Source organism: Hevea brasiliensis, chromosome 5 (assembly GCF_030052815.1).
Source record: "Hevea brasiliensis isolate MT/VB/25A 57/8 chromosome 5, ASM3005281v1, whole genome shotgun sequence".
Classification (NCBI taxonomy): Eukaryota; Viridiplantae; Streptophyta; class Magnoliopsida; order Malpighiales; family Euphorbiaceae; genus Hevea; species Hevea brasiliensis.
In genome coordinates, this window is record NC_079497.1 from 109,272,802 (window position 1) to 109,291,119 (window position 18,318).

At 33.6% G+C, this 18,318-nt stretch overlaps 3 protein-coding genes across 6 annotated transcripts; 2 read left to right on the top strand and 1 right to left on the bottom strand.

Annotated features, from left to right (window-relative positions):
• The first annotated feature begins 4,029 nt into the window (after positions 1 to 4,029).
• On the top strand, positions 4,030 to 8,996 carry LOC110632006 (cytokinin riboside 5'-monophosphate phosphoribohydrolase LOG7). 2 transcript variants are annotated; one of them, XM_021780086.2, is made up of 7 exons: positions 4,030 to 4,233; positions 5,334 to 5,431; positions 6,375 to 6,405; positions 6,754 to 6,853; positions 7,008 to 7,078; positions 8,360 to 8,503; positions 8,814 to 8,996. In XM_021780086.2, exons 1-7 carry the CDS (start codon positions 4,126 to 4,128, stop codon positions 8,910 to 8,912), a joined length of 651 nt encoding a protein of 216 aa, XP_021635778.2. In that variant the 5' UTR covers positions 4,030 to 4,125; the 3' UTR covers positions 8,913 to 8,996. The 2 variants fall into 2 exon arrangements, with proteins under 2 accessions (XP_021635778.2, XP_058003380.1); XM_058147397.1 differs by lacking the exon at positions 4,030 to 4,233 and adding an exon at positions 4,321 to 4,499.
• Positions 8,997 to 10,781: 1,785 nt separating this feature from the next.
• Positions 10,782 to 14,233, bottom strand: LOC110631985 (2-Cys peroxiredoxin BAS1, chloroplastic). The gene is made up of 7 exons (XM_021780049.2): positions 13,909 to 14,233; positions 13,685 to 13,759; positions 13,326 to 13,407; positions 13,151 to 13,230; positions 11,812 to 11,937; positions 11,278 to 11,391; positions 10,782 to 11,111 (listed from the first exon to the last, which is right to left on the bottom strand). Exons 1-7 carry the CDS (start codon positions 14,116 to 14,118, stop codon positions 10,995 to 10,997), a joined length of 804 nt encoding a protein of 267 aa, XP_021635741.2. The 5' UTR covers positions 14,119 to 14,233; the 3' UTR covers positions 10,782 to 10,994.
• A 140-nt stretch (positions 14,234 to 14,373) lies between these two features.
• Positions 14,374 to 17,141, top strand: LOC110631983 (transcription termination factor MTEF1, chloroplastic). Of its 3 annotated transcripts, none has more exons than XM_021780047.2 (2): positions 14,374 to 15,069; positions 16,829 to 17,141. In XM_021780047.2, exons 1-2 carry the CDS (start codon positions 14,461 to 14,463, stop codon positions 16,838 to 16,840), a joined length of 621 nt encoding a protein of 206 aa, XP_021635739.2. In that variant the 5' UTR covers positions 14,374 to 14,460; the 3' UTR covers positions 16,841 to 17,141. The 3 variants fall into 3 exon arrangements, with proteins under 3 accessions (XP_021635739.2, XP_058003381.1, XP_058003382.1); XM_058147398.1 differs by lacking the exon at positions 16,829 to 17,141 and adding an exon at positions 15,649 to 16,509; XM_058147399.1 differs by lacking the exon at positions 16,829 to 17,141 and adding an exon at positions 15,654 to 16,509.
• Positions 17,142 to 18,318: the final 1,177 nt, after the last annotated feature.

Genomic DNA, 18,318 nt, shown 5'->3' on the forward strand with positions numbered 1-18,318 from the left:
GGCCCTGTAGGGCCCGTAGTGCCATTGGTAGAGTCTGCGGTTGGAGAAGGACCTATTTGGGAGGCTGTTGGCTGAGGATTAGCCATGAGCAGTGTCGTGATATCCATTTATCCATCCTCGCTGTCATCAGACGAATCATCAGAAGAATCTTCTTTTGGTTCTGGTTCAGAGGGTATAGACACCATATGCTGAGGAGGAGGATCAGATACATCTTATCCTTCCCTTTATCAATTTTCCTTTTCGGAGGATGGGATTCTTCCTAGGAAGATGGACTCTTTGCCTCATATCTGGTAGGTGTTAGAGTTGGGGTAGATCTGAACAAAGGAGATGGGTGATTCGTGGTCGGAGATGGTTCATATGAATAGTTAAATGGTCCAAAAGGAGAGTAAACAGGTTCAGGAGTAGGAAGAAAAGGGTTAGGAGTTGTTTGAGCAGAGAAATGGCTGAATGGGCTGTAAGAGACCGGAGCTTCTGTGGGTTTGTGCAAGTCTGCTTCAACTTGGGCTAATTGTTTTTTCAGCCTTCTTATTTCCTGTTCCTTTTGGTTAAATTCTACACCAAATCTTTGTTGTTGGATTAAAGCCTTCAGATCTCTATCAAGCTGGGTAATTCTGCCTTATAAGTCTTTATACATGTTTTGGGCAAAAGCAGTGAAGGAGTCAATCTTTTGATCAACATGCTGAGTCCTGGTGAGGACTTGATCAATCTTGGAATCAATATGTTGTAGCGCCTTATTCTGGACAGCAGCATTCTTGGTTTGCCAGTTCAAAACTTCTTTAGCTTGAGTGATCGGGGTCATCTGACCTTAACTATCAACCTTAGTTGAGTGAATGAAAGGTCTGGTGGAGATTTTGGTCTGGTGATCTATCTGTTGTGCTAATGGAGGAAAATATGCTTCATAAAAGACAGGTGAGAACATCATACAGGGTTGTACCAGAGGAAGTGCAGGAGGTGGGGAAGAAACTGGCTTGAGAGGAGGTAGTTTTTTTCCTTCTTTTCTGATGATCTCAAGGGCAAGCTCATAGATGGGAAGAGGCTTTTTCTGCTTGGTTTCTTCATGAATACCAATCCATGGGCTATTATCTGGATAGTCTCTTCTAAGAACTTATTGAGGCTTGCAAGAGGCTCTCCTTATTTGTTTGGTGAGCTTTCTCCAATTTTTATTAGACAGAATGCATGGTCATATTCATTTTCCCAGTAGTTATCACAACATTCACAATCTTCATTGCATGCTCCAGAACCTGAGAGATCCTAGGAACAGTGACCATCTATTTTCTGAGGATAGATGTAATGGTTGTAAGGTATTACTGCTCCAACGGGATAGTTTTCTTGATCCTTTTCTATTTTTTTTAAAAAATAACTCGTTATATCAAAAAATATTATTTATGTATATTACATTTCAATAGACTTGATTCAATAATTAAAATTACGTCTTTTTTTAATAAATGCTAAGTTTGTATCGTCCACAAATCTAAAATGTTAAAAATCATAGTACACAGACTATTTTTTTTAATTAATTTTTAAAAGAACATGAATTAAACGTCATGCTTACATTAATTTGATATTAAGACGATGTCAGCATAGTATCATATTGATGTCAGCATTACAACAACCTTACATTTATATTGGACCGTTAAATATTAACAGAACAAAATATTTTATATACTTAATCTCATTATAATGCCGCATTTGACATGTTTTATAACTACTAATTCTTTATTAATTAAACACTAATGACGCCAGCGAGGTCTAATACAAATTAAGATAATATAACCCTAATTGAAGAAATGCCAGGCATCATCTTGAGAAAGTAGGCCTAATCATCGAGAGATTATAGGCGGCGGCAGGTTCCGAGATATTGAAGATCTCGAGAAAATCTGTCCCTCTATTCATCATCAATGACAGTGGAAGACAAAAGCATTTGTGAAACCTGACATACTACCATCTCACGCCCATCTACTAATAATTTTTCAGACACACTTCTTCTCTTCTTACTGATATGTCTGATTGCAGACACACACACTCGGCCCTCCTTCTCCCTTTGGTCAAGTCGGTTAGTTTGCCGGCGGCTGGTCGCACGTGTGTCCGCCGTAATATTCTCTCTGGGGTCCACACCTCCGCGTTCATGCATCGCACTGGGAAAATCTCCATCCGACGGTGATGAGTAGTGTCGGCAATGTGAAGCCGTAGCTGAATGGAAGTTTTGTTCTGTGCGTCTTTTACAGGCTTAGATTTGCCTTTGGGCCCATTTAAAGCCCCAGACAACCCACGTTTTCTAAATCACAATACCCAATATGGATGAAATCTTTTTTAGAGTTAATTAATTATTAAAATAATCTTAATTTCAAAATTAATATTATAAAATAATCGTATATTCAATCGTATTTATATCTTTCACCCCATAACTGTTGACACTGTGACTCCATCATCATGGTACTTTCTTCAATACTTCCTTCTTCTCTCTTATTTTTCACTGTTATGGAAGAGGCAATTCATCGGCTATAAATGAGGGTGATTCTCAAGTGGGAATCGATGCTACCTCAAATTGAGATAGCCACGAGCTGATGTTATTCAAATGGCATCCCAGCAACTACGAAGATAGAGGCTGGGAATGCCATGTCCATTAGCTTTGTTAAAAAAAAAAAAACCCTTATATTTTTATGAATAAAAAAAAAATTATAAGTAGTGTTGTTTGGGCAAACTGAAAATAAATCCTGGATTCGTAATCCCAATTTCATATATCATTTGTGATCAATGGTAATTGTTCTATTATTGAGAAAAAGACAAAGATTAATTTTATATAATAATCTTTTATTTAATTTAATTAATATTAATTTATATAAGAAGCTTTCCACCAGCTCAGCTTTCAAGTGGTAGGCGGACCTGAAAAACTGGGGTTCACACGTGAGCTGCATGCATTGTTAATAATAAGACAAGAGAATTATTTGAAGATTAAAAAAATAGTATAAAAATAAAATTAAAATATGATAACTTAGTATAAAAGAAACCCATTTATTGTTCTTGTATTATACGTTTAAATGAGGGGTACGCATTTAATAAAATTATGATAATTTTTTTTAAATTTATTAATTTTTATAAATTTATATATATATATATATTTATTTATAGTTAATATGTAATTTCAAAAGATTAATTTACTAATAAATGAGTTTATTCTTAATTTTTTTCTGCAAATACGCACACACCAACTCATTTTTAATATTTTATTTTTTTTAATTAAAGATAAACATTAAAAAAATAACTCTTTAATAAAATTATAATAATTTTATCAAAATTTATTAATTTTTATAAATTTATATATACGATTCACAATCAATAAAAAAACGGTATTATCCACCTGAGCATTTATAAATAGATTATGAAATAAATATTTTTATAAATAATTATTTGCTTTGAGTTTGAGTAAATCGTAAGTTAAATTGAATGCATTAATTACTAATTTTAATTTTGTATAGTTAACTGAATATATATATATATATATATATATATAGAATTATTACAATTTCTTTTTACAAGACTGTTATATTTAATAAACTTTAATAATAATTAAAGGTATAAAAATATTAAGACGGAATAAAATAGGGGTAGATGGACTTTTTCGGGTATTTCACTCACAGGAATTTTTGTATCTTATACGTTTATGGAAGAAGTTGACTGGCGTTCACGTGGCAACTTGTGATCTGCGCTCTCAAACATCTGCACCACTTGGCGGAAAACAATTGTTGGAATGGAAAACATGCATCGAGTTCTATAATCATGCACAGCAGAGTAACATATGCACATTTCGCTCTTTTATTACAAATATTATTTTTAATTAGCCAGTAGGATTAAAATAAATAAGTTAAAATACATGAGAAAATGAGAGATTTTAAATTTAAAACTTCTTATCTATTTATTTTAAAATTTATCATTTAATTTAAAATTTTTTATCTATTTATTATTTCAATTTAATAAAAATTTTTATTAAATAAAAAAATGAGAAATATGTATACTTGGCCGATGAGTTATCGCTAGCTTGAGTGTTTTTTCTATATTTAAACAAATTCTCACTTTGTTCTCATTCCCAGTTCTCCATCCGATTTGTTTTTCATACTTGAAGCTCATATGGAAGAAATTAAGTCCAGGTTCCAGAGAATTTGTGTCTTCTGTGGTAGCAGTACGGGCAAGAAAGCCAGCTATCAAGAAGCCGCTGTTGAGTTGGGCAAAGAATTGGTAATATACTTTACATATATATTGGAATCTCCTTCTGTTTCTTTTGATTCTTATTCATTTTTCTTCATAGAACTGTACAAGCCAATCTCAATCTGAACCCATTTCGGTTCTCTCTCTCTCTCTCTCTCTCTCTCTGTTTCTGGGTCTTAGAAAGAAACTCACCTAGGTAGCTGCCCAGAGTTATTTCTGATCCCTTTGTGAAGATTTTAGATTGTCATTTTGGTTCTTGGGGATTCATTAGAATTCCACATGAGTTTTTATCCAACGTAAGATTTCTTCGGTGGTCTTGGTTATTGACAGGGTGCAATTGAACTTCCTCTTCATTTTTCTGCCATAGATGTATCTAGTTTTTCTGTCATTGATGTTGAAGTGTTTGTTTTTTGTCAGAATATTTCTTTCTTTTGATATTTGGTCCTTTTTTTTTTTTTTTACCTTTTAAAGTTTGTGTTTTTATTGCAAAATACATTTTCCTTGGTTTCGATTTCTTCTCTTTCCCAATGGCTGTGGTGTTGATGGTGATGGTGGTGTGCTGCAACCTGGCTGTAAGTTGAAAATTGCAAGAAACAAGGACTCAACGTGGGCTTATGATTGTTGGGTTAATTAACCTAATAAGGGACAGAAGGTTTAGGGTTTATGTTTAGCATGAAAGGCTGCTAGCTGTAACCTGCCTGTCAGTTGAGCAGCCTTCTTACATGATCCTTGTTTTTGTTTTGTTTTTTTTTTCTTTTTTTTAATTTGTATTTTTAAATTTATTGACAACAAATGGAAAAAAGAATTGCGCTGTTCCCTGGGGAACCAAACGTGCTGCCTTGGTATCATGACTCCTTTAAACGTGTTGTTAGAAACCTTGGGGGCACTTCCACAAGCTTCAATCACCAAACCACCATGATTTTTGTTTATGGGATTCTTTCAAGAATGTTTTTTTCACTCGCTAGTCATCCACTCCAAGCTTATTACTATTATTATTATTATTATTATTATCGCTGTTGTTGTCTGTAATTTGCTTTTAGCTAAACTATGGTAATATATAGTGTTTTTGTTGATGATTGGACACTGTGGAGACACGTGTTAACGGGTTTGATTTTCGATGGGTTTTGAAGGTGGAGAGAAGGATTGATTTGGTCTATGGAGGTGGGAGCGTGGGATTGATGGGTCTTGTTTCTCAGGTAGTTCATGATGGTGGGCGCCATGTTCTAGGGTTAGTTTCTCTCTCTCTCTCTCTCTCTCTCTCTCTCTCTCTCTCTCTCTAACTTGGTCTTCAATCTTTATCTTGGAATGCCTAGTAAAAAATAAAGACAAGCATCGTTTTTTCTCATGAGAGTTATCTTCTTCCAAGGGACATTGAAATTGGTTAGCAATAGCATTCCTCATTATTTTGTCACTAGAGCCATGCAAAGTTTCCCAATTTTCTATGAAGTGGGACTCGAGTTCTCATTTCGCAAACCTGCTCAAAGCCAAACATCATAGGATCAAATGTTGGCCCATACAGAAAAAGGGAATCCTACAATTTTCTTTTTCCTTCGAAACCATACAAAAAAGGGGGAAACATTGCTTTTTTCAGTTTTCAGGGACTATGAACATAATACTAAATACTAATTTCTGAATTATCATTATTCATAAACATGGTCTGTCGTGTAGTATCCACAAGAATTTGTTAACTAAGGTCTTTTTTTTTTTAATTCGTTTTAACTAATGTTCAGGGAGGCTCTTTTTGCTCAGCCTTGTTCAGTTGGGTAAAGTGAATTCGTTATGGTCCTTGCAATGTCAGTGCAATACAATGTCTTCCAATTAGGAGGAAAAGATACTGAAAAGCTTGGTAGAAAGTACCTAAACTTTAAGGCATTGATTAGAGAGTACTTCTCTTTCTTTTTAGAAGACAAAGTTCATGAATAAATAAAGGGATCACCACTTTATTTTCATAAAGACCTTGTTACACCTGTTACAATTTTCATATGCTTAATAAATTTATAGATTGAAGGAGCAAGCATATCACGTTAACTTTGTATTGAAACTTTCATTTGTACCATTTAATCATCAACTTTAGGTTCGATTTCTGGAAATAATGCATTCTATTTAGATAATTCCCTAAAGTTGTAGAAAGCATTTGTTACTAAAAGTTATGGTTTCTAATTGTTTTGCAGAGTTATTCCAAAGACACTAATGCCCAGAGAGGTGCGTTGAGACACTAGTACAAAGGAAATTCTTCTTTTGGTCTTTTGCTTATTGTATGTAATAACTTCATCTTTACTAGTGTGCAAGTACAAAGGCAATTATGAGTACTTTTGGTGATAGGTCTCTATCTGTAGCTGCATTTATTTTGTCTTTCAACGTTTGTGGATGACCCTATTTCTTTGGTTGCTTTCTGCATTTAGTAGGCACTTTTATAGGTTCAAACAAGGTTTACTGGATAATGAATTAATGCGCTTAGTTACTATTGGCGACATGCTTTGTGGAACTAAATTAGACATTGCCTGATGACAAGTTTTGAAGCAGTAGGATTAACATAAGCTATGGTTACAGATAATTGGTCAGACTGTTGGAGAAGTAAGAGCTGTTTCTGATATGCATCAAAGGAAAGCTGAGATGGCACGCCAAGCTGATGCTTTCATAGCCCTTCCAGGTAAGGGTTTCGTCCATAAATTTCATTGCTGGTGGGGCTTTAGATTTGATCCACAAATCAGGATTATCACAAAATGACAAGTTATTTTATAGTATAAAGCATACATACACTATAATTTTATTATGACCTGACGTGCGACATTTATTGATGACAGGGGGCTATGGCACCCTTGAAGAATTGCTGGAAGTTATTACATGGGCTCAGCTTGGTATTCATCGCAAACCTGTAAGAAATGTTCTTCTCTTGTTCCATTTTAAACCAAAAGTTTGATGACAAGCAATTTATATGCAAATTTCTTTTGACAAAATGAAACATTCACCAGAAAATGTAAAAAATACGAAATAATCTTTTAGGAAATAAACTACTAAAATGACAAAAGGAAAATGACATAATTTAAATGTTATTAGCAAAAAAAGCATAGAATCCCCAACCACCGAAGCTAGGGACATGCATGAAAAAGTTATATTTGTTATCATTTTCAGTTAGAATTTGAATACCTTTTCTGTACCTTAAATTAAGATTAAAAAAAAAAAAAATTTCTTGAATAAGAATATATATATATCGAACATGAAAAAGACAATAAAATATATATATATATATATATATATATATATATATATATATATATTACCTTTAAGTAAGAAATCAAACTCATTCAGTCCTTTATTATAGGAATAAGGGGACTTCTTTAAGGAATATTTGAAGAAATTATAAAAATAAAGAAAGGACTTTGAGGGTGGGAACGGAATCCTAAGAAACAAACATGTCCAATATGTCTTCCACCCCACCCTATCTCCACAACAGAAAACGGAAAAAAAAGTAAAATTATCTGGTTAAGGGAATCAAAGATAATAAATACATGGGATGTATGGTTTCAGCAGCCAATTGAATAGTAATGGGTTCTTGCAACTGAATTTTAAATGCTATTGTTCAAACACTTATCATAGACTCATATTGTTGCATAGACATGATGTCACGTATGATGGGTCTGGAATTCCCATTAATATATTCGATTTCACATGTTAAAATATTTGTAGCCGGTCCCTAAGCTTAATAGCTTGATGAAACATGTTTGATATGCCATGTTTCTTGAGTACACGGCTCTTAATTTGTTGGTGTTCCGCGCACTTGAAAAAGAAAAAGAAATAGCTAGCTAATGCTCCCCCTCCCCCTCCCTTGGTCAATAAATTTTTATCAATTTAGCAAGGACCAACGAATCAAATCATGTGGTACTCCGATGGATTCACATGGAAGATAGCTTAAGATATTCTTTTCAATCATGATCATGCTACATGATTTCCATTATTAATATTGATAAGGATTATCTCCGTTTGAATGGGAGAAAGAAAATTCTCCAGTAACCTTAAAATGGCCGGTCAAAAGAAGGTGGTTCTTGTTTTGTATATTAGGTTGCTTTACTGGATAACTTTTTTTAATATTATTGTTAGATGCTGACACATTGATGCCTTATAGTTTATTCAAATCAATAATGAAATCTTTTTGCAGGTGGGTCTCTTGAATGTTGACGGCTTCTATAATTCATTGTTGTCTTTCATTGATAAGGCCGTTGATGAGGGCTTCATATCTCCTAGCTCACGTCGCATTATCGTTTCTGCACCAACTGCCAAGCAATTGGTCAGACAACTTGAGGTAAATACCTACAGAAATAGTAGAGAACCTTCTTCTGGTTCAGCTTCAAATTTCAGAAAGAAAATGGTTAATCAAAGTTTAGACTTAAGACTTGTTTAAGTGAGAATTTATGTGCCTTAAATTCCCATACATTCCCATTTATAGTGGTGCCCCCACTTTAATAGTTGAGAATGAGTAGTGGTCACTGTAATTTTGATTGCTTAATTTGATTAGTATTTTTCTTCCCTTTTTGATTGGATTCATACCAAAGTTTATTTGATTAGTATATAAACAGTAATGTTAATGTATCTGGTTAAATGACACGTGGCAGGAATACGAAGCCGAACACAATGAAATAACATCCAAGCTAGTATGGGAGGAAGTTGACAGACTAAATTATGTGCCTGGATCAGGAGTAGCTACCTCGTAGCTCCATTGGAGTATATGCAAATGGATCATTTTGAGGTTTTTGCCTAGTTGGTATATAACTTTTTATACGGTGTAGAATACCGTACATGTGGCGCACCCGGGGGGTGGGGTGGTGGCCGAGCAAACACAATGTCTCTTATCAAATAAAAAAAAAAAAAAAAAAAATTGTATATGATGTTCTGGTCTTTACCTTTTTTGTGAAAACAGAGAAGGAAGGATTCAATGAAAATGAAAATGAAATGCTTTTTGTCTCTGTCCTTAGTTCATCCTTAGATAATCTTTTTTTTTTTTAAAGCTATATTTAATAATATTAATTATTTTAATAACTGTTAGTTGTTTATTAACTATTAACTCTAAGATATTAGTAGTTAGTAATTAGCTATTAAAGATTAAAATAGCTTGTTAATTTTAATTAAAACGCTATTTTAATTTTTAAAAATTAAGTTTTTATAAATAATTTTTAATCTCTAAATAATAATGTTTTAATTTTGATTAAAATTCTGTGACCGTACAGAGTTTAAGTAAAGAATTAAAAAAGTAAAAACTTAAATCTAAATATTTACTTTTAACTGCCTTATTTTAAAAATATTGAATTAAATATTATTCATCCAACTAAATTAAAAACAAATTTTAACCCTATACATTATTCATTTGATATTCCTGAATTATTGGAGCTTGATAATTTGATTTTAAATGAATTAAAAAAAAGCACTTAGAATAATATACATAAAAATATAATATTATATATTAAAAAAAACATAAAATATTCCTTGTTATAAAATTATGAGCAACTATGGATATGATTGCAAATTAAATGTTTCATGAACAGCACATGGAGACATAATAAACTAATTTTAAGTATATAATTAAATAATTAAATTGGGTCTGCGTTTTTAATCAGCAACGTTTCAACAACGACAGCGGAGAGAATATCCATTTTTTGTGGAGGATATATTATAAATTATAATCAACTTTGAATTCAAGCTGGTGTTCACATGATCTCTTGTTAGTAACGTCTAATTGCGTTTAAAATTAACTAATTAAGATTAATTATTAACAGGTCAAACCATGATATAATTATAAGTTGGACTCAATCTAATCTATTTCTTTAAGTTATGAGAATAAGTGTCTATAATTTATTGATTCGCGCCTCATATTTGATCAATTTATTTAGCCTCCGTTTATTTTTATATTTTTTTTGTGTTTAAAATATTTAAAAATAAATTAATAAAGAATATTTTTTTAATAAAAAAAATTAAATTATGGACTTTCTCCTTTTAAAGAGACTATTTTTTAAATTTTAATAATTTTATTAAAATATAAAACACTTATAAATAAATAATATTATGAAAATTTTTTTAAAAAAAAATTTACATGTAAATCAGACTTCATATGAGTTGTGGCGAGGCTTCGATGTTTTGTCCTTTCCAGCTTCGTTGTGAAGTTTGTGGCCGTGGTCTGTGCCCACAGCCTTCGGCTGCTGGGGTGCGTCTGCTGCAATACTACGGTGGAGATCTCCTGAAGCTATTAGATTTCTAGCGGGCGGGGTTGACGGACTGTTTGTTTAAACCTGGGCCTCATCAATGCCCACCTCTTCTGACCTATATTTCGGTTAAAAAAATAATAAATAAAATTACCTTTCAGTTTATTATTATTATTTTTTTCTCCATGGTTAAAAGTAACTGATGCAATTATGTCCCAATTACTAGGCTTGTCGGGCAAGAATTCAATGATGAAATTTCATCGACTACCAACGGTACTTCCCTCAGCTTTTCGCAACCATGCAATTGCATTCTACTGAAATTTCCAAGGCGTTGTTTATTTATTTATAGGCTTTTAACATTACAAAACAATCAGTAACACACAAATATAAACAAGGAATTAAATGAGGCCATTTTGTTTGCTGCATCAATCCTTTTCACAAAAACAACAGAAGCAAGGCATGTTCTCTCCCAATGCCCTTATTCCAGAAACTGCTCTTAATCACGTGCCTAAAGAGACATTACATGAGAAACAACAAAAATGGTTTACATCTCCCTATCTGAAATCGATATGAAATTTGGGATGTCAATGCTAATCACTCTTATATTGCTGCGAAGTACTCCTTGCTCAGCTTCGGGTCAGGCTTCATGGACTTCTCTCCAGGCTTCCATCCTGCTGGGCAAACTTCATCTGGATTTTCTTGAACGTATTGCAATGCCTGATGCAAGCATAAATATAAGGAATGAAATCCGATTAGATCATCACAAAACATATACTAACTAGTACTTCTATAGTCCTTTAAACAAAGTTGATCTAAATAAAAAAAAATCCTTGTATTTTAGACAATCATTGTTCCAACGTTTTGAATCATTAATCATAATCACCTGGAGTGTTCTCAAGGTCTCATCAACACTTCGCCCAATAGCAAGATTGTTAATGGTGGAGTGTTGGATTACTCCTTCTTTGTCAATAATGAAAAGTCCTCTCAAAGCAATTCCCTGACATCAACGCCAAACGTTCTAAGAGAAAAGTATGAAACTCGATGATCTAGGCAGCATGCAGAAGATCAGTGACAACCATAAACAGATGAGTACTGATCCCAACATGTTATCAGAGAATCAGGACGTTGAAAATATGTAAGCATGCATAAGCATAACGCAAAATGAACAAGGTAAACCATTGCTTGTCTTGATAAAATAAAAATAGTTCCTATGACAACCAGATGCAAGGGTTATATCAAAGACAAGACTGCTAAGTGCTAACACATAAAAAGTGTGATTTGTGCGTGGGTGCACTCACAAGGTTGTCAAAATAACTTACGGAGAGAGAGAGATAGAAGAAAGAAACCAATAAATTAAGAAACAAAAACCATTATGCTCTTTAGGATGAGATTTGACAAAAATGAGCATTTGCCATACCTGATCAGGGATTAGCACCCCATAAGATTTTGAAATTGATTTAGTGACATCAGATATCAAGGGATACTTCAAATCTCCCAGACCGCCTGACTTTCTATCAGTTTGAACCCATGCAAGGTGGGAGAACTGCACATAAGAGAATCAGGATCAATAAGCAATTTGGATTTGCTGTAAAACAGCAAAGTTTAAATTCCATTTACAATTGCAATTGCAAATCGAGTACAAATTACTAAAGACAGAAGAAAACCTAATATAGCAGCTGTTCAACAATGGTCTATCAATAACACAAACTAACAACTGACTTCTGGTCACAAGCTTAATGTACAGCATATATTTTACACACAATCTACGAAGTTATTACCAAAATAAAATTGAGATTTTTCACAATTAAGCACCTTTTTCATTTTTTTTTTCAATCAAAATCCTCTTTATTTTCTCAATTTTGACGATCATCTCAGTTGATCATTTCAGAAAAGGGAAAAAAAGAAGGTTATCAGAACATATTTTCAAAAAGAACCAAATCTTAAAAACCACTGTCATTATCCCGAAATCAAGTAGATAAACAAGGTAATAGAGATAAGGTGAAAGGTGGAGCCGTGGAGAGAGAGAGAGAGAGAGAGAGAGAGAGAGAGAAGAAGAAGAAGAAGAAGAAAAATTTATGAGTCTTTTCTGGCTGCAAAGTGATGTAGAACAACGAGAAACAAGGAACAAATCCTTAATAAAAAGAGAACCAATTCTCAATTGTATTATTCTCAATTAATAATCATGGTCAAAACCTCCTGAATAATAGAAAATTAGCTCTATGTATAAAGCTTCCAATCCTAGTCAAATTAGGATTAGGAAATCGTAATTCATATCTAATTAGGAATATAAACTAGGAAATATTAGACACAATAATAAATTTCCTAAACAATAAAAATACTTTCCTAAATAATAAAACTCTTAAATTTACTAATTTTACATTAAAAATAATTCCTAAATTGTGTTGGGATCTTCATCTTCCTATACTGCATCACAATGCCTGCATAAATCCTATCATACAAATCCAACTGTGTGAAAACACACACACAGGTGTTCTGCCATGTCCAGATCCATAATCTAAACGAGATTGTTTAGGGCCGTATTCTTAATAAGATACGAAAAATACATAGAGTCATCTAGGAGATTTGCTAAAGCCACATTCTCAATGAGAATATTTGTACAAGCATCCACAGAAAGACAGCAACGCATTAGGTTAAATAAAAATTAAAAAAATAAAATAAAATAAAAACTATCACCAAAAGATGAAGTCAGTTGCATAAGTCATTGAAATTTTCTTTCTTCTTGACAAGAAACTTACCACACTGTCGATAGAAACACCCAATATTTCAGTGTTTAGCTTCTCAAACTCTGCATAGCGGTCACTGAAAGCAGTGATCTCTGCAAATGAGAGTATAAGAATGGAGAATAACAATTAGGACTCACTGTCTGTCGCCAAAATTTCTACTTTATATTTTGATAAGCATAAAACAAACCTGTGGGGCAAACAAATGTGAAGTCCAATGGATAGAAAAAGAGAATCACATATTTCTTCCCAATATATTCTGAGAGTTTAACCTGAAACAACAGATGACCAGTCAAAACAGAATCAAAATACATAACATAATATCACAACCACAAGGCAAAAGAACATAATCCACCTTCTCAAAACAATTTTCACAATGTATCTTGGAAAAGTATAGTCACTCAGCTGACAACCTATAAATTACTCAAAGCACATTTCGCAGCCAGAAGTGCATATTTCACAGACAGTCCCATTATTCAGCATTTTGCAAGAACTGTCAGCTCCCTACAACAACCTAATATTTCACAGCATTGTCCTCATTAAACGTACCTTAATGAACTCCTGATCAAAAACAGCCTCTGCCTCGAAATCTGGTGCTGTATTTCCAACCAGTGGAAGCTCACCCTGCACGAAGATATACAAAACAAAAAGCACAAAGAAACTAAATTACAGGGTTTCGTGACTAGACAAAATTATCACTATACTTAGCATAATAGTAGTCAAACTGAACAATTGTTTATCTCAAAATCAACGAATCTAAAAATATGACTTACACTGGCCTTGACAACGAAGCTCTTCCTGGAATAAGAGCCACGATTCAATGAGATGGATCGAGAGGCGCGAGATTGGAGAGGCTTACGGTGGCCAAAGAAGGAACTGGGGAGAGGTAGGTGAGAGGGTTTTGAGATGGGAGAAACCATGGATTTGGTGGTGGCGGCTATTGAGGAGATGAGACCGGTGGTTGAAGTAGCTGAACAAGCCATTTCTTCTTCTTTTGATGGAAGAGACGAAGCGGAGACCACTAGTAAGCACTAACCCTCTCACTTCAAAGACGGAGAACTGATTGGTGAAGACAAAAGATAATATCCAAAGACGAGACTGGTTTGGCAGAATTGGTGGGCTTGGGTTTTATAGAAACAGAGCTGGACAGCCAAGCCCAGCCCATCCAAACTACACTTAGCCATTTTCAGGTTCAGATTTCAGATAGCATTAGCTGATCATCTTCAAATCATAATTTTGGAGCATTATCCTTACCCACCACAGGAATCACAATTTACTTTCTTCTTCCCTCTCTCAAGCCCCACCATGTAGCTCTCACTGCAACAATGCAAGAGAAAATCCATTTCTTCTCGAACCACAAATCCTCATTTCCTTACCCTTTCAGTCTCCACAATTTTTCCTCTTCTCACCATCATTTTCCCTCACTTTCTTGCTCAAGAACTCTTCATTTTCCCTCCCTTTCCTCCAAAACAAACACCGTTTCTATCCCTCCCAAGCCCCCCAAAATAACTGAAATCCCCTCCTTATCTGCACCTCTTAATAACCCTCCTCCGCCTGCACCACCCAATGCAGATTTTCAAGAGAAAATGCTTTACCTTGATTCCATAGGTATCGACATATTTTCCCTCGTCGACCACCATCGTCCGATCATTCTCTCTGCCTCCCTCGCTGATATAAAATCCATGGTCGATTTATTTCTCTCCATGAATTTCAACTCCCTGGAGTTCCGCCGGATTGTTTCCATGTGCCCAGAAATCCTCGCCTCCAATGCCTCCACCATCCTTCCCGTCTTCACCTTCCTCCTCCGGGAAGCCCGTGTCAACGGCTTCGATATTAAGCGCGTCATCAATCGACGGCCCAGATTGCTCGTCTCCAGCGTCAAGCAGCGGCTGCGTCCCACCCTGTACTTCCTCCAAAGCATTGGCATAGAAGAGGTAAACAAACACACTTCTTTGCTTTCCTGTAGCGTGGAAGACAAACTATTACCGAGAATTGAATACTTTGAGAAAATGGGTTTCCTTTGTAAAGACGCCAAATCCATGTTTAGGAGGTTTCCCCCACTCTTTAATTACAGTATAAAAGACAATATTGAGCCAAAATTGAATTATTTCGTGGTGGAAATGGGAAGAGATTTGAAGGAGCTCAAAGAGTTTCCACAGTACTTTTCATTTAGTTTAGAAAATAGGATTAAGCCGAGGCACCAATCCTGTGTAGAGAAGGGTATGTATTTCCCTCTACGTGCTTTGTTAAAGATCAGTGAGGAACAATTTCGAGGTAGATTGGAAGTCTGTTGTAATTCTTCGATGCCATTGAGCTCTTCTCCTTTGTCATGTATAAATTGGCATATTGATTCTAACACAGAATAGATTTTTACATTTTTCTTGTATCTTTGAATTGTTGTGCTTTTTGTGTCTGTAAATTGTTGTTTAAATGTTATTGCTTTTTATTTATCTTTGTGTTTTATGATTGTGTGAAGTCTGCTATTCTAGTTCTATGCCTATATGGATACATAGTGTAGGAGGGTGAGCTTTGGTGCAGTAGCAGTTAGCAAGATGACTCATTGTGAGCAGAAGGGCATCGATGGATTTATGGTGACAACCCCTCTGCAAAAGGAGGGGGAAGCTGCATTTCATAGATGAATAACCATTCAAATTCACAAAACGGTGTATATATATTAGTTGCATTTGTTTCTGCAGGCTAAGTACTGATGGGTTATTGTTGCTTAACTTTGTTTGATTTAGGAGAACAAAAAAGTTTCTTTTTTCTGCATAATTTGCTAGTGATGGTAAACTTACGATTGCCTTTGAGATTTGAAATTACTCAAGTGAAATGCATAGTCAGTGCTGGCACAGCAGCCACACTGGTCCTGTGTTTGTTGGAAAGAGATAGAAAGAGAAAAGAGAGGAGATTGATAAAGAAAAGGGTAGGAGGAAGAGGAACCTATCACTATTAAGTTATGTGGTTTAGTTGTTGGTTTGTGTTGATTTTCATCTTTGGTAATTGATGATTTCTGCTAGTACTCAAAAAGTACATTTTCTTAATGTTTCTGGCATCTAGTGTTTCAAAGCTAAAACCACTTTTGTTCTTATTTTCTACATATCACAGATAATTGAAGTTCCATCAGGCTTTTGTCTTTTACAAGTCAGATTGTGATCCTGTGTAACATTTCCTCTCTCTTTTTCCACTCTTTTTGATACATAACTGTAGAATTCTGTGTTATTAAGCTTTAAAGTATCTGGTGTCCTGAATGCGGATCGATACTTTGGTATCTTGTTTCTTGTTCATCTGCTAGTGCAACTTGCTAGTGTGAAAGTTGGACTGAACAAATTTTTACAGGATCAATTGGCTCGACTGAAGTCCAGTTTTTTTAAGCATATTACTACTGGTTTTTGTGGTGCAAATTAAGTAATCATTGCTGTTGAATCCTCCAGGTTCATTAGAGTTAGTTCCCTTCTATAAAACTAGGAAACTATAAATTTTATATGTGCATTAAAGGCGTTGGTGAATTGGAGCTTACAGCTATAGCTTGAATATTTATAAGAAAATACTTCAAATAGACGATTGTTACAATTTTTCTTTTACTAGGCGCAGGCAACGTTTATTGCATTTTTTTTTTTAATCTCAAATTATCGAAGATTAATATAGAATCTTTTGTCAAGTGCCATTTTATCTTTTACATCAATGGGTTGATAGCTTGTAAGGTAGCTTGGACAGTTTCCATCTCACCTGGAGTGGAGATTAGCTTCATCACAGAAGGATAAGAGGAGAACAGCTTTTCTTGCCACTGGATGGGCAGCCCAATTACTCTCAATATACAAAGTGGAACGGAACACTGGAGAAGCATTCTTGTAATCGAGAGGTATCCAAAGTACAGGTTTCCACTTTTGAAGGAGTCTCTATAAGACCAGCAGTAGCATCTTTACTTGTTTGGCATCTCCTTCAAAAATAATGTTGGCAGCACTAACTCCCTTGTTGCTTACAATGGGTCCAAACCATACACCATCAAAGGATATGAGAAATCTTGAATATGCTTTGATGAACAAAATAGAATGGACCCGTTCCTCCTCATAATGTTTTCTATAATGTTTTCTATAAGGATCCAATCTGTGTTCTCTCCTTCAGAACATAATGCGCCTTACCGTTGTGCCAACAATTATCGGTATTTTTTTTTTATAATTGATAGCCTGAGCTAGGAATTTTTTACTGACAAAAGCTAAAAAATTTATTTTGTGGGGCTATTTATTTATTTATTACTTAATTTTAATTATATACAAATAAGTATATATAATATATAAAATCACAATTAAAATTTAACATAAATTAATAAATTATAAATAAAACTTAACCTAAAAATAAATTTTAATAATCAATATATTTTACAATTTTTTAATATGTCACAATTTTAAAATAATTGGACATTAAGGGTAGTTTTATCCTTATTAATGCTACTTAATAAAATTTAAACATAATAAAATATTTATATATATATATCAATTCTTGACGTCAATACTAAAAAATAGTGTGTAACAAAAAACTTATACACATATATATAACAAAAACACAAATTCATAATTCCATATTTTTATGTTTCTAATAGTATTATATTTTATATATATATATATATATATATATATATATATATATATATATTGATTAACTAAAAATTAATTAAAAAAAATTGAGTCACGATAATAGAAATCGAATTCTGAAATACAAATTGAGTCACGATTATATTTTAAATCCTATATGAGATATGTATGAACAATTTTATCAATTTAATGTCAAATACAATAAATATAAAACGTAAATTTATAAATATATTACCACTTAATATAATTATTTTCATCTAAACACTCAAAACAAATTTAAAATAAATTATTTTAAAATATATATCTCCACTAGAAATGTGATCATGCTTTTATCATATGGAAAGATAAATGTGCGTGGTGTCTATTCAATGAAAAACGTTAGCATTCATTTTTGTGAGATTGATTATACTCAAATATAGGCTTAAGGCTTTTTTTTAAATGCTATTGGTATTATATTAGATAATGTGCGTGGTCTCTGTTTTGCTGATTTTTTTTTTTTTTAATGTACAAAATGGCATCCTGATAAAGTATTTGTCAATGGACCTTATATAGGGTAAGATTGTTTTAGAGGGCTTTTTTTTTTTTTTTTTCCTT